The sequence below is a fragment of the Bubalus kerabau genome, chromosome 21, assembly GCF_029407905.1.
Source record: "Bubalus kerabau isolate K-KA32 ecotype Philippines breed swamp buffalo chromosome 21, PCC_UOA_SB_1v2, whole genome shotgun sequence".
Lineage (NCBI taxonomy): Eukaryota > Metazoa > Chordata > Mammalia > Artiodactyla > Bovidae > Bubalus > Bubalus kerabau.
Window position 1 is genome coordinate 37,861,427 of NC_073644.1, and position 16,712 is coordinate 37,878,138.

At 42.0% G+C, this 16,712-nt stretch overlaps 1 protein-coding gene, 1 non-coding gene and 1 pseudogene across 2 annotated transcripts in view; 2 read left to right on the forward strand and 1 right to left on the reverse strand.

Moving 5' to 3' along the window:
• The window catches only part of GREB1L (GREB1 like retinoic acid receptor coactivator), a 120,249-nt gene that overhangs the window by 67,655 nt on the left and 35,882 nt on the right, over positions 1–16,712 (reverse strand). The window contains exon 7 of the mRNA XM_055559086.1: positions 2,027–2,155. Coding sequence (XP_055415061.1) covers positions 2,027–2,155 — 129 coding nt within the window. The remainder of the gene's footprint in view (positions 1–2,026; positions 2,156–16,712) is intronic.
• LOC129636361 (U6 spliceosomal RNA) lies at positions 6,912–7,017 on the forward strand. The gene has a single exon (XR_008706900.1). It is a non-coding gene; the product is annotated as a U6 spliceosomal RNA (small nuclear RNA).
• LOC129636345 (uncharacterized) lies at positions 12,492–12,661 on the forward strand (annotated as a pseudogene).

The window sequence follows — 16,712 nt, forward strand, 5'->3', positions numbered from 1 at the left end:
CAGGGACGGGGAAGCCTGGTGGGCTGCCGTCTATGGGGTCACACAGAGTCGGACACGACTGAAGTGACTTAGCATAGCATAGCATAGCCTTTCATGCTATAGTTATAGCAACCATGATGATTACCACCAAGATCCATAATTTCATTACTTTTTCCTTTAGCTGTCAAAACTTGGATTCAGTTTGTTCCAGTCTATAATCTAACCAGAAGACAGATTCTGTAAGAATTGTTGGACCAAAGTAAGAACAAAAGTGGTCTGGATAAATTATGATGCCTAACTGTTGGAAAGTTGCCAACAATAATAGGTTCTCTTTCTCATTTTTCTTCTGCTTCTCTGACCATTTCTTTTTGTTAAACACTGCCATTTTCTAGGGTTCTACCTTTAGTTCACAGCTTGCCTTACTCTACATTTCTCTTTGATTGATATCATTTACTGTGGCATGCTGGTGGGTCAGCTTTATACCATTAATCCTGCTTTCTCTCTATGACAAATTAAATGACTGTTGAGTGGCTCCATTTGGATGCCTCATCGTTATTCCAAACTCAATATGTCCTAATTGAACTCATCATCTCCTGGGGGGACTGCTACCCCTGCTGTATTCCCAACGTCAAGTAACAGAACCAACCATTAGCCCAGAAAGATGGACATCAACCGAGACCCCTTCTTCCACTTCATGCTCCCATTAATCAGTAGAGTCTGCTCATTTCACATCCTGAGTAGTTCTCCAATCTATCTCCTCCTCCCCTACCTGATTTTCACCCTGGTCAAAGACCTCATCATTTCTCACCCAGACTACTGAAAGACCTGCAACTTGTATTGTCATCTCTCTTTGCTGCCCAAACGATCTAGTCAAATTAAAAGAAGACTATGTCACTCCCCTGTGCCATAAGTTATAGAGTAAAATTCATGCTTCTGAGTCTGAGCTCCTATGACCTTTCCCTTGTCTGAAAGTGAAGTTGCTCAGTCACATCCAACTCTTTGTGACCCTGTGAACTGTAGCCTGCCAGGCTGCTCCATCCATGGGATTTTCCAGGCAAGAATACTGGAGTGAGTTGCCATATCCTTTTCCAGGGGATCTTCCCAACCCAGGGATTGAACCCGGGTCTCCCACAGTGCAGGCAGACTCTACTGTCTGGGCCACAAGGGAAACTTCCCTTGTCTGGATCGTGCTTACTTCCTGCTATTCCCTGAGTTTTATATTGTATATTTCTAACAAGTCCCACCTGCCAGAGGTTCCTGCACATGTAATGTCATACTGCTTCTCTCCTTTTCCTTTCAAGCTCTGCTCCTGCTTTCCCCTAAATATGAAATGTCTTTCCCCTACTCCGCTATACAGTGAACATCTCCTTATAGCTCAAGACTGCATTCCTCTAAGAACTCATTCTTAATTTCTCCCTAAAAGGCTGTGCTAAATGCCCCTCCTCTAGGAGGTGCTCCCCTTAGGATATTATGTATTTACTGTGACCCCATGGACTGTAGCCAACCAGGCTCCTCTGGCCATGGGATTCTCCAGGCAAGAATACTGGAGTGGGTTTCCAGGCTCTTCTTCAGGGGGTCTTCCCAACTAGGGATCAAATCCATGTCTCATTATGTCTTCTACATTACAAGTGGGTTCTTTACCACAAGCACCACCCAGGAAGCCCTGTATTTACTGCAGTATACTGAAAACATCTCACAGGTCAATCTCCTCTACAAGGTTACAAGCACATTAGAGGTCAGGGATTGAGCATTATTTATCTTAGTATCCCTAGTTCCTCATCAGAGCAGGTACCCAAGAAATGTATATTGAACAGAATCAATCTGTTTTGTCTCCCCTGTGTGCCAAATGTCCATCGACTCTTTTGGATCTAACAGAGAAAATGCAAAGCTTTGTATAATGATGTGTTACTGTAGACAGCCCCACTTTTGCCTTCAGCTGGCAAAGAAGGAGCTTTTGTTTTCTTCTACCAAATTGCTAATTAAACTTCTCACAAGTCTTTTGTAGACTATGTATTCACCAAAGAAATATAAGTGAGGAAAACATCACCTGCAGCAAAAGTCTTCCCTACAACCTGCAAAGACAAAGCCAGTGGCTTCACAACATTCTTATTCCGGGTCAGGTCCTGAGCGCCACTTAAATTGATTGCAGAATTAGCTGGACTGAGAACCGGTGAATCTTTAAAATGAAAGAGGTTGTTCAAATTAGAAACTAGTTATATATGCAGGAAGGAAGTCAATTCAACAAGAGTGAGCCTAGAGATAGTAGACTGTAGAATTACAGTTTCCCCCTTGATCTATTTTAAGAAAGTCCATTTCGCTGTACATCAGTTTTATTTTCTTTTTATGTATTTAACAAACACTAACAGGTACAATGTGCTGGGTGATAGTCTAAGCACTTTAAATCTATCAGTTCACCTAATTCCTATATGAACTCAATGAGGCTGTTACTATTACTTTAGATGGTGGTAGCCATTTAACTTGGTCAAAGTCACATGACACGGCATCGAATATATGATCATGTGCCATACTAAAACTGTCTCTACAGTTTCCTTCAAAGTCATATTTTTATGAGATATATTTATCTCTATCCAGAAAAGTTTATCATTTAAAAAGGGTTCAGGATGGGGAACACATGTATACCTGTAGCAGATTCATTTTGATATTTGGCAAAACTAATACAATTATGTAAAGTTTAAAAATAAAATAAAATTAAAAAAAAATAAGAAAAAAAAAGTATTATGCAAGCTAAGTCATTGTAATGTTGGAAACACAACTTGCCTTTGAAGAAAACTTGTGTTAATATTTAAAAATAAATTAGAATTTCTACCTATGTAATACCAGGGACATCCAAAAAAAATCCCTAATTGGATTCACAAAATAATTCAGCACAGAAAAATCAAATGCCATTTCAGAGGCAGGCTATGTGAGAGATAGAGACTCCAGCCAACTAGAGTTTTCTGAAATGAATATAACAGACCCCAAGTTCCTGACTCTATGGGCTTCCCCAGTAGCTCAGCCGGTAAAGAAAAAAAAAGTGAAAGTGTTACTCGCTGAGTCATGTATTCGCTCAGTCGTGTCCGACTCTTTGTGACCCCATGCACTGTAGCCAGCCAGGCTCCTCTGTCTATGGAATTCTCCAGGCAAGAATACTAGAATGGGTTGCCATTCCCTTCTCCAAGAGATCTTCCTGATCCAGAGATCAAACCCAAGTCTTTTGCTTGGCAGGCAGATTCTTTACCATCTGAGCCACGAGGGACCTGCAATGCAGTAGACACAGGAGGCGTGGGTTTGATCCCTGGGTAGGGAAGATCTCCTGGAGGAGGAAATGTCAACCCACTCCAGTATTCTTGCCTGGAAAATCCCATGGACAGAGGAGCCTGGTGAACTATAGTCCACAGGGTCACAAAGAGCCAGACACAACTGAGCAACTAAGTGGGAGTGTGAAGTCCCTGACTACACCAGCAGAACAGTGTATCAGGTAACACAGGAATGGGTCAAAGGAACTACGAAAACTCTGAGAGTTTAAAAAACAACGTGTTCTGAAGAGCAGGATTCTGATGATGCTACATTAGAAATTATCTAAAACATTAATGCTCATACCACAATGTGATTCCCAATACATCTAACCAGTGCATAAGAACTCATAAGAACTCAAAAGACTGAAATGGTCCCCTACTGGCTCAGGAGAGTTCATATTCCTCTCTGCAGGTCTAACGTACACCATGGAGTGATTTTAATGCCTACAGGAAAAATAGAAGCCAGCAACTGCACACACAACATTATAAAGTCTCAGAAAACTGAAGACAGCTCAAGTTTTTCAGGTATTAACAGAGAACCGTACAGGACAGGAGTCCCAGGTAACTATGCCATGCCACTATACAGGTTGGTCATTATGTTTCAGGCCACAAATATATTGTTTGGTGCAAGACTCATTGTTTCCTAGTTTACACTTGGAATTTTAGCATATTTCTAACAGTCCAGGTAAGCATACAGCTGAAATCTGGTTAATAATTTTTAGTGGTGGTAATTTTTTCAAGTCAGTGAATTCAGATAAGCACAGATCATCAGGTACAAAATGAATGTACAGAAATATGCACAAGAATAAAGAAACTGACTAATAAAAGCTCTTCCTTACACCATATACAGAAATTAACCAGAAATGGATTATAGATCTAAATGTAAGATAAGAGCTAAAACTATAACACTCTTAGAAGAAAATACAGGGGTAAATCTTCATGGTCTTGGCTGAGGCAGTCATTTTTAAATGTGACACCAAAAGTGCAAGCAACAAAAGAAAAAACAGATGAATTGGACGCCATCAGGATACAATAATGTTGCGCTTCAAGAGACACCATGGAGAGACCATTGAGAGACACCACCAAGAGAACCAAGAGACAACTCAGGGGAAATATTTGCAACTCATATATGGTAAAGGACTTGTATCTACAATGTATAAAGAACTCTTACAATTCAATAATAGAGAGACAAATAACCCAAGTGAAAAATGGGCAAGTTGTTAGGAATAGACCTTTCTCCAAAAGAAGATCCACAGGTAGCCAATTAGCACATGAAAACATACTCAAATGATTAGTCATTGGAAAAACACAAGTCAAAACCATATTACCAACATACACTAGGATGGCTAAAACAAAGTAAAACACAACACAGCAAAACAATATTAAGTATTGACAAGGACATGGAGAAACTGGAACTTTCTTCACACGTTGCTGGGAGGAATATAATATGGTGCAGCCACTTTGGAAAATAGTTCCTCAGGGACTTCCCTGGTGATCCAGTGGCTAAGCCTCCATGCTCCCAAGGGCAGGGGGCCTGGTCAGAGAGTTAGATCCCACACGCTGCAACTAAGAGTTCACACGCTGCAACTAAAGATCCTGTATGCCACAACTAAGACCCGATGCAGACAAATAAATAAAAATATATACATTTAAAAAAAGAAAATAGTTGCTCAGATGGGTATACACAGAGCTATGACTCAGCAATTCCACTCCTAGGTATAAAATGATAGCCAAGTAAAAACATATGCCTATGCAAAAATCTGTATACAAATGTTCATAGTAGCATTATTTACAACAGCCCCAAAGTAGAAAAACCTAAATGTCCATCAACTCATAAACTGATAAATGAAATGTGGAATATCCATAAAATGGGATGTTATTCAGCAGCAAAAAGAAATGAAATACTGATATACACTATAATGTGGATGCATCTTGAAAACATGATTGCAAGTGAAAGAGGCCAGTCACAAAAGCCACATGTTGTGGGCATATAGTCAGAAAGCAGTTAGGCACTAGATAAGGTCAGAGTGAACATGAATCCTTTTATGTTATTCCCTACTCTTTACCATCTTGCCCATGCTTGTATTCTTGAACTTATCAGGTATTGGGATATTCAGTGTTTAACAGTGCTTTTGATCAACTGGGAGCAACCCCAATGTCCAAAATGCAATAGCCTTTGTGATCTTGCTCAGAGGTGAAGATGAACTGTAGGCTGTTGTGCAGAAACTGGTGTTTAGACATTGAGTAAACAGCTGATTACCTGGCCCAATTGTCACCAAGACTCAATTATCTTTACCAGTGAACTTGTAAACATGGGAGCATTTGAAAACTTGGAAAATTCCTTGATCAAGTCACAGCTCTGCTCTCTATGTGGTAGGATTTTGTAATTTTCTGTTTCTCCTTTCAGGTCATGAGCTCCTTGATGGCATTCCCAGCTTCTGGCACAAGGTCTGCCACATCATGGCTAAAGAAATAGAGTGAGGAAAAAGCTGCAACAACTTCCTTGTCCTCTTTATGCAATAGCTCAATCTGTTAGCCCAAGATCACTGGGGGAAAAACTGTTTTTTTAAAGGGAGTCATTTAAGTAGCAAGTAGAAAGACTTTGGATTCTGATTTTGTCAATTACTCCTTTTTTTTTTTTGCCAAATATTAACCTTTTCTGAGATTCTGTTTTGTGATCGGCAAAATGATTCTAAAACCTGCCTCACTGTAGCAATTAACATGTTTAGCAAGTTTCCAGTGGTCATGTATGGATGTGAGAGTTGGACTATGAAGAAAGCTGAGCGCTGAAGAATTGATGCTTTTGAACTGTGGTGTTGGAGAAGACTCTTGAGAGTCCCTTGGACTGCAAGGAGATCCAACCAGTCCATTCTAAAGGAGATCAGTCCTGGGTGTTCATTGGAAGGAATGATGCTAAAGCTGAAACTCCAATACTTTGGCCACCTCGTGCGAAGAGTTGACTCATTGGAAAAGACTCTGATGCTGGGAGGGATTGGGGGCAGGAGGAGAAGGGGATGACAGAGGATGAGATGGCTGGATGGCATCACTGACTCGATGGACATGAGTTTGGGTGAACTCCGGGCATTGGTGATGGACAGGGAGCCCTGGCGTGCTTCAATTCATGGGGTCGCAAAGAGTCGGACATGACTGAGCGACTGAACTGAACTGAACTGAGAACACAGCAAATATTCAACAAATAACTTGTCTTGCTCGATCTTATTAAGGGGCTTCCAGATGCTCGAGACTTAAAATCTTTACAAGCCCTCTTTTTGCCCTTGGTACCTGTATTAAACTTAGACCGTACAGACTTCCCTGGTGGTCCAGTCACTAAGATTCTGAAGTCCCAATGCAGGGGGCCCAGGTTCAATCCTTGATCAGGGAACTAGATCCCACATGTCACTGCAACTAAGACTTGGTGCAGCCAAATAAATATTTAAACATAGACTACATAATTTGCTTCTTTCCTGAGTATAGTACTCTGAACCTATTTTCACATTCACACTGGCAATTAGAGTAATATTCTTTTAATAAGACACAATATTTCCACTAATGCATGCTGAGCTGCATCATTTATTTATGTCAGTCATATTTTACTTCTGACTTAATGGGACTAGCATTTAATTAAAACACAATCCTTTGCTCATGTCAGCAGCACATATACTAAAGCTGGAATGATACTGAGAAGATTAGAATGGCCCCTCTCAAGGATGACACACAAATTTGCGAAGCATTCCACTTTGGCACTTTTTAATATCTTCAATGTCTACTTGGCTTCTTGAACATAAGAGATATGTTTAATAAGTGTTTTGACATCCTTTTCTGCTAATTCTGACACCTCTGTCAGTTCCGGGTTGGTTGTGATTGATTAAATAGTCTCCTCAATATTAATCGTGCTTCTCTGCCTCTTTCAATGGGCTTCCCAGGTGGCTCAGAGGTAAAGAATTTCACCTGCCAATGCAGAAGGTTCTGGTTCCATCCCTAGGTTGGGAAGATCCTCTGGAGGAGAAAATGGCAGCCCACTGCAGTATTGTAAGGCTTCCCTGTCCTTCACCATTTCCCGGAGTTTGTTCAAACTCATGTCCATTGAGTCGGTGATGCCATGCAACCATCTCGTCCTCTGTCATCCCCTTCTCCTGCCTTCAATTTTTCCAAGCATCAGGGTCTTTTCCAATGAGTTGGCTCTTTGCATCAGGTAGCCAAAGTATTGGAGCTTCAGCTTCAGCATCAGTCCTTCCAATGAATATTCAGGACTGATTTCCTTTAGGATTGACTGGTTGGACCTCCTTGCAGTCCAAGGGACTCTCAAGAGTCTTCTCCAGCACCACAGTTCAAAAGCATCAATTCTTCGCTTTATGGTCCAACTCTTATATTCATACATGACTACTGGAGAAACCATAGCTTTGACTATATAGCCTTGAGTAGTTTCCAGATATGCATGCATCAGCTGACCCTACATTGAACATTTCAGGGAAGTTTTTACACAGTGCTGGGGATCTCTCTGTGCGGCTCTCTGCCTTCTGGTACTTGGCCCAATGAACTTGACCTGCTTTGGTTCCTTCCACTCAATTTAGGGGGCCTATTGGGCTCCACCACAGTTCCCCCTCTCTAGATCACGGACTGGAAACTGGCAGGTAAGCGGGGGCAATGCTAAGACTCACATTTGCTTCCTATTGCTCAGAATCAACGTCGTTTGTTGCCTGAAGGACAATGTCCTAACAACTGTTTTTCATGTAGTTTTGTCTCCTTCTTCCTGGTTGTTTCAGGTGGTATGATAAACTTAGTCCCTTTTTATGCATTTTGGCCAAAAGTGGATATAGAATTGATCTTTATGGTTTTTTTTTTGGGGGGGGGATGCTTTTTTTAATTGGAGTATAATCGTTTTACAATGTGTAGATTCTGCAGTATGACCAAGTGAATTAGCTGTAATATACACATATCCCCTCCTTCTTGAGCCTCCCTTGGCCCTCCCCACCCCACCCCTCTAGGTCGTCATAGGCGCCAAGCGGTGCCCCCTGTGCTATACGGCAGTTCCCACTGGCTGTCTATGTCACACACAGTAGTGTATATATGTCAATGCTATTCTCTCAGTTCATCCCAGCCTCTCCTTCCCTGTGTCCACAAGGGCTCTCTACATCTGTGTCTCTATTCCTGCCCTGCAAATAGGTTCATTAGTACCATTTTCCTAGATTCCATATATATGCGTTAGTATATGATATTTGTTTTTCTCTTTCTGACTTACTTCACTGGGCATGATAGACCCTAGGTTCATCCACATCACTACAAATTACACAATTTTGTTTCTTTTCTTCATGGATTTTTCAACCTTAGTCCTCCCCTCTTATCTTCCCATTCCTCTGGCCTTTTACTCTGTTCTTGAAATTTGAGGTAACTGGAAAAGGTCAGTTTTCATTCCAATCCCAAAGAAAGGCAATGCCAAAGAATGCTCAAACTACTGCACAATTGCACTCATCTCACACGCTAGTAAAGTAATGCTCAAAATTCTCCAAGCCAGGCTACAGCAATATGTGAACCGTGAACTTCCTGATGTTCAAGCTGGTTTTAGAAAAGGCAGAGGAACCAGAGATCAAATTGGCAACATCGGCTGGATCATAGAAAAAGCAAGAGAGTTCCAGAAAAACATCTATTTCTGCTTTATTGACTATGTCAAAGCCTTTGACTCTGTGGATCACAATAAACTGTGGAAAATTCTTCAAGAGATGGGAATACCAGACCACCTGATCTGCCTCTTGAGAAATTTGTATGCAGGTCAGGAAGCAACAGTTAGAACTGGACATGGAACAACAGACTGGTTCCAAATAGGAAAAGGAGTTCGTCAAGGCTGTATATTGTCACCCTGTTTATTTAACTTAGATGCAGAGTACCTCATGAGAAACGCTGGACTGGAAGAAACACAAGCTGGAATCAAGATTGCTGGGAGAAATATCAATAACCTCAGATATGCAGATGACACCACTCTTATGGCAGAAAGTGAAGAGGAACTCAAAAGCCTCTTGATGAAAGTGAAAGTGGAGAGTGAAAAAGTTGGCTTAAAGCTCAACATTCAGAAAACGAAGATCATGGAATCCGGTCCCGTCACTTCATGGGAAATAGATGGGGAAACAGTGGAAACAGTGTCAGACTTTATTTTTCTGGGCTCCAAAATCACTGCAGATGGTGACTGCAGCCATGAAATTAAAAGACGCTTACTCCTTGGAAGGAAAGTTATGACCAACCTAGATAGCATATTCAAAAGCAGAGACATTACTTTGCCAACAAAGGTTCATCTAGTCAAGGCTATGGTTTTTCCTGTGGTCATGTATGGATGTGAGAGTTGGACTGTGAAGAAGGCTGAGCGCTGAAGAATTGATGCTTTTGAACTGTGGTGTTGGAGAAGACTCTTGAGAGTCCCTTGGACTGCAAGGAGATCCAACCAGTCCCTTCCGAAGGAGATCAGCCCTGGGATTTCTTTGGAGGGAATGATGCTGAAGCTGAAACTCCAGTACTTTGGCCACCTGATGCGAAGAGTTGACTCATTGGAAAAGACTCTGATGCTGGGAGGGATTGGGGGCAGGAGGTGAAGGGGACAACAGAGGATGAGATGGCTGGATGGCATCACTGACTCAATGGACATGGGTTTGAGTGAACTCTGGGAGTTGGTGATGGACAGGGAGGCCTGGCATGCTGCAGTTCATGGGGTCAAACAAAGAGTCAGACACGACTGAGCAACTGAACTGAACTGAACTGAATTATGAAAAATGTAACATAAAGGAAAACTCAGAAATAGAAACAAACATGTTAAAATATCACTTCTTAAAATACCATATGACATCCCTTATATGTGGAATCTAAAAGGAAATGATACAAATGAACTTACCTACAAAACAGAAAGAGACTCACAAACTTAGAAAATGAACTTATGGTTACCAAAGGGAAGGGACAGTTAGGGAGTTTGTGAAGGTCATACACACACTCTTATATTTAAAATGGATAACCGACAGGACCTATTGTATAGCACATGGAACTCTATTCAATGTTATGTGCCAGCCTGGATGGGAGCAGGGTTTAGGAGAGAAGGGATAAATGTACATGTGTGGCTGAGTCCTTTTGCTGTGCATCTGAAACTATCATAACGTTGTTTGTCAATTAATTGGATATACTCCAGTAATTTTTCCATGATATAACAAAAATACCTATAGAGTTTAATATTTTTAAAACAGTAATTTAATTTATGTATTTGTGTTTGGCTGTGCTGGATGGATGTGCTGCATGGGCTTTTCTCTAGTTGCGGTGAGCAGGGGCTAGTCTCTAGTTGCTGTGGGTGGGCTTCTCACTGCAGTGGCTTCTCTTGCTGCAGAGCACAGGCTCTAGGGCACACGGGCTTCAATAGCTGCGGCACGTGGGCTCAGAAGTTGCGGCTCCAGGCTCTAGAGCACAGTCTCAAGAGTTGTAGTGCCTGGGATTAGTTGCTCCGTGGCATGTGGGATCTTCCTAGACCAGAGATCAAAACCATGTCTCCTACATTGGCAGGCGGATTTTTTAACACAGCCACCATGGAAGCCCTAATATGTTTTTTTTTTTTTTTTTTTTAACCTTAATAGGATTATTTCCTATGTGGTTGGACAGTGTCCTAATTTTTTGACATCTTTGTCCTGTGAATATGCTATGATTTCTTTGTTTCTATATTAAAAGGGTGCTTCTTTTCTGTTCATCTAAAGGATAACTGCAGTGAATATCTTGAGTATCCTTTTAGGTTATTTTCTTGGCTAAGGCCTCTGAAGTGAGATTACTAGAGTAGAGGATACAAATATTTTTAATGGTCTTGTTATATATTGCCAAATTGCTTTCTTAAAAGGTCATATTGAGGCTTCTCTGGTGGCTCAGTAGTAAAAAATCCGCCCACCAATGGAGGAGACACGGGTTTGATCCCTGGGTTGGGAAGATCACACTTGCCTCAGAGCTAAGCCCATGCGACACAGCTATTGAGCCTGTGCTCTAGAGCCTGGCAGCCGCAACTGCTGAAAGCCTGTGAGTCCCAGAGCCCATGCTCTGAAATAAGAGAAGCCTGTGCACCACAGCTAGACAGTTATCCCCATTCTCCGAAATAAGAGAAAAGCCCTCTCAGCAACAAAGATGGAGCACAGCCACAAAAAAAATTATACATTAAAAAAAGAAGTCATATTTCTGTCTACCTCCATCAGCCTGAGATTGTCAGTCTTATTATATGCTTGCCAGCACTGTATATTATCACTTAAGATGGGATATTGTGGTTAATATAACTGATGAATGACTTTTCATTGTCATGACTTGCAGTTTCTTTATTTCTACAAAGTGCCCCATTCCTCCTTGTACTTGCTAAAGAGTTGCATTTTCTCTTTTGTGAGCAGGAGTCTCAAAATCACTACAGCCCTGTCTCAGAGGAGTTTGGTCGTTGACTTTCTTCACTCTCCCTCCCATTCACTCTTTGGATGTTTATTGAGAAGCATTCCCTCTTCGGATATTTACTGAGCTGCTTCAGCAGGCCAGATATGATGCCAGGCTCTGGGGATAGAACAGGGGAAGAAGGCAAAGATACAATCCCTGCCCATGGAAAAGCCTATGTGTTCCCAGTATCTAGTTAGGAGTGGGCAGATCTGCCAGCCCAAGGATTCCACCACATGTGGAAAAGGGAAACTGTGTTTTGGTAAAGGGATAATTTGAATATTCACGAGGAACTAAGCTTAGAAAAACCTGCTAGGGAACTTTGCTTACTCTGACCTTAAGGAAGTTTAGTGGCTAACGGACAAATCGAAAGAGGAGAGGTACACTTAAATGATACAGCACTTTTGGTCTCTACATTTAAGATATCTACAATATCTCCTTAAAGCTTGACACTTCTGCTTGCTGCATTTAGATTCTTCAGCGACCCGGAATTGATTTTTGTGGATAGAGGACAATAGGGGTCCAGTTTCATTTTTTTTTTCCACATGGGATACCCAACTTCTGAGCATCATTTGTTGAAGGGGAAGGTTCTGCTGATCTGCAAGTCACTCTGTTAAGTAGGAAACACCCAAATGTCCTAGGAATCTGTTTGGGGACTTTCTAACCTGTTTTGCTGCTCTCTGTCCATCCCTGCACCAACTCCACGCTGTCTTTATTAGGGAAGCTTCATGAGGGTGATATACAATAGGCCAGTCCTTTCATTTCTTATTGGTCTGACTGCTTTAATACCGAAGCATAATCACTTCTCAGCCTTTGGGCTAAGATTAAGTGTAGTATCTGTCCTTATCAGTTTAATACACAAGCATAAGACAGTAAGGGGTTTACATTACTTTGAGCCATCAGTTGCTCATTTAGAGGAAAACCCCGTTACATGGACTGTACATTCGTCTCCAATAACAGGGCTAACTTCTCCACTAGGCAGAGAAGGCACAGTGCCTCAGGTCCATTAACACTTTTAGGCTTTCATGAACATATTTTAATTTCTTTTAAAATTAGAAGAAAAAGATGAACTTTCGGTCAAAGAAAGTGTCTTAACATTTAATGTTAATATATTCATCTTTGGGGCTTCCCAGGTGGCGCTAGTGGTAAAGAACCCACCTGCCAATGCAGGAGACAAAAGAGACGCAATTCGATCCCTGGGTCCGGAAGATTCCCCTGGAGGACGACATGGCAACCCACTCCAGAATTCTTGCCTGAAGAATTCCATGGACAGAGGAGCCTGGCGGGCTACAGTCCACAGGGTCGCAAAGAGTTGGATACAACTGAAGTGACTTGACACACACATGGCACGCATGCATATTCATCTTTATATTAATACCAACGCAGCCATAAAATGGAACTTTAAATACTTTAGGCAAATGTATCCAGGGCCTAAGACAGTCATAGATTCATATCAGATCCTGCCTAATAGCATCTTCTTAAAAATGACACTATCAGTCCCAGGGGCAGAGCTTAGGTGGCCCATCTCTATCCCAGCTGACAAGCTAATTTTTCCTTCTAATGGTAATGAGCATACCATCTTCAGTTGGAAAAAGAGTACACACGAGCAAATTAACAATCCCACAAATGCTAATTTAAATAAAAATGGAATTCAAAAATATTTATTTCCAGGCATCTGCCAGGTACTAGGGTGTTCAGTTCAGTTCAGTTCAGTCGCTCAGTCGTGTCTGACTCTTTGCGATCCCATGAATCGCAGCACGCCAAGCCTCCCTGTCCATCACCAACTCCCGGAGTTCACTCAAATCCACATCCATCGAGTCGGTGATGCCATCCAGCCATCTCATCCTCTGTCGTCCCCTTTTCCTCCTGTCCCCAATCCCTCCCAGCATCAGAGTCTTTTCCAATGAGTCAACTCTTCGCATGAGGTGGCCAAAGTACTGGAGTTTCAGTTTCTAGCATATAAAAAAATATAGATGAGGACTTCTCTGGTGGTCCAGTGGTTAAGATCCACCTTCCAATGCAGAGGACATGGGTTCCATCTCTGGTCTAGGAAGACTCCACATGCCACAGAGCAACTAAGCCTATGCACCACAACTCCCGTGCTCCACAACAAGAGAAGCCATTGCAATGAGAAGCCCACACACCACAACTAGAGAGTAGCCCCCACTCACCACAACTAGAGAAAGCCCTCTTGCAGTAACAAAGACCCAGCATAAGCCAAAAATACATAAATAAAAATTATTTTAAAAAGAATTTAGCTGGTTAATAAATCATAATTGGGAGAATGGCACACAGTTCAGTTCAGTCGCTCAGTAGTTCCAACTCTGTGACCCCATGGATGGCTGCACACTAGGCTTCCCTGTCCATCACCAACTCCCAGAGTCTACTCAAACTCATGTCCATCACATCAATGATGCCATCCAACCATCTCATCCTCTGTCATCCCCTTCTCCTCCCACCTTCAATCTTTCCCAGTATCAGGGCCTTTTCCAATGAGTCCGTTCTTCCCAACAGGTGGCCAAAGTATTGGAGTTTCAGCTTCAGCATCAGTCCTTCCAATTCAGGACTGATTTCCTGTAGGATTGACTGGTTGGAACTCCTTGCAGTCCAAGGGACTCTCGAGAGTCTTCTCCTACATCATAGTTCAAAAGCATCAATTCTTCGGCGCTCAGATTTCTTTATAGTCCAACTCTCACATCCAAACATGACTACTGGAAAAACCATAGCTTTGACTAGATGGACCTTTGTTGGCAAAATAATGCCTCTGCTTTTTAATATGCTGTCTAGGTTGCTCATAGCTTTTCTTACAAGGAGTAAGCGTCTTTTAATTTCATGGCTGTAGTCACTATCTGCAGTGATTTCAGATCAGAGCAGATCAGTCCCTCAGTCGTGTCCGACCCTTTGCGACCCCATGAATCGCAGCATGCCAGGCCTCCCTGTCCATCACCAACTCCCGGAGTTCACCCAGACTCATGTCCATCGAGTCAGTGATGCCATCCAGCCATCTCATCCTCTGTCGTCCCCTTCTCCTCTTGCCCCTAATCCCTCCCAGCATTAGAGTCTTTTCCAATGAGTCAACTCTTCGCATGAGGTGGCCAAAGTACTGGAGTTTCAGCTTTAGCATCATTCCTTCCAAAGAAATCCCGGGGCTGATCTCCTTCAGAATGGACTGGTTGGATCTCCTTGCAGTCCAAGGGACTCTCAAGAGTCTTCTCCAACACCACAGTTCAAAAGCATCAATTCTTCGGCACTCATCCTTCCTCACAGTCCAACTCTCACATCCATACATGACCACAGGAAAAACCATAGCCTTGACTAGACGAAACTTTGTTGGCAAAGTAATGTCTCTGCTTTTGAATATGCTATCTAGGTTAGTCATAACTTTCCTTCCAAGGAGTAAGCGTCTTTTGATTTCATGGCTGCAGTCACCATCTGCAGTGATTTTGGAGCCCAGAAAAATAAAGTCTGACACTGTTTCCACTGTTTCCACATCTATTTCCCATGAAGTGATGGGACCGGATTCCATGATCTTCGTTTTCTGAATGTTGAGCTTTAAGCCAACTTTTTCACTCTCCACTTTCACTTTCATCAAGAGGCTTTTGAGTTCCTCTTCACTTTCTGCCATAAGAGTGGTGTCATCTGCATATCTGAGGTTATTGATATTTCTCCCAGCAATCTTGATTCCAGCTTGTGTTTCTTCCAGTCCAGCGTTTCTCATGATGTACTCTGCATAGAAGTTAAATAAGCAGGGTGACAATATATGTATACAATGTACGTACTCCTTTTCCTATTTGGAACCAGTCTGTTGTTCCATGTCTACTTCTAACTGTTGCTTCTTGACCTGCATACAGATTTCTCAAGAGGCAGGTCAGGTGGTCTGGTATTCTCATCTCTTTAAGAATTATCCACAGTTTGTTGTGATCCACACAGTCAAAGGCTTTAGTGTAGTCAATAAAGCAAAAGTAGATGTTTTTCTGGGATTCTCTTGCTTTTTCAAGGATCCAGCAGATGTTGGCAATTTGATCTCTGGTTCCTCTGCCTTTTCTAAATCCAGCTTGAACATCTGGAAGTTCATGGTTCACATACTGTGGAAGCCTGGCTTGGAGAATTCTGAGCATCACTTTGCTAGTGTGTGAGATGAGTGCAATTGTGCGGTAGTTTGAGCATTCTTTGGCATTGCCTTTCTTTGGGACTGGAATGAAAACTGCCCTTTTCCAGTCCTGTGGCCACTGCTGAGTTTTCCAGATTTGCTGACATTGAGTGCAGGACTTTCACAGCATCATCTTTTAGGATTTGAAATAGCTCACCTGGAATTCCATCACCTCCACTAGCTTTGTTTGTAGTGATGCTTCCTAAGGCCCACTTGACTTTGCATTCCAGGATGTCTGGCTCTAGGTGAGTGATCACATCATTTGTTTTGGCACACAAGTAGAAGTATAATAGCAAGGCTGAGTTAATCCTTAGTTGCAAAATAGGTATTGTTATTTTCAGTTTTACAAATGAGAAAATCCAGACACAACAACTGAGTGGCGTCTGCCAAGCCTCAACCAATAAACATCGGGGACAGTATTTGAACACCAGGACTCAGACTCCAAGCCCTATGCAGTTTACTGTTTGGTCAGAAACAGTGCTCATTCTTTAGAAGACACTCAGTAAATTAGACTGGATTCAACCAAGGGAGAAATGTTGCCACTCCAGATGATTTCACCTTTGTCTTGAGCAGCTTTTTAATCTCCCCTCCCCAGCTTTACTGAGGTATATCCTAACTATCATAAAGCTTACTCAATTCAAGTGGACAGTTCAGTGATTTCTAGTAACTTGACCAAGTGGTGCCACCATCATCATAAACCAGTCTTAGAACATTTCCACCCCCAACAGGAAACCTCATGTCCACTTTCAGTTAATTTTCATTCCCTCCTTGCCCCAGGCAACCACTAATCTATTTCCTATCTCTAGTAATTTGCCTTTTCTGAACATTTCATATAAATGAAACCATATAATACATGGTCTCTTTTGACT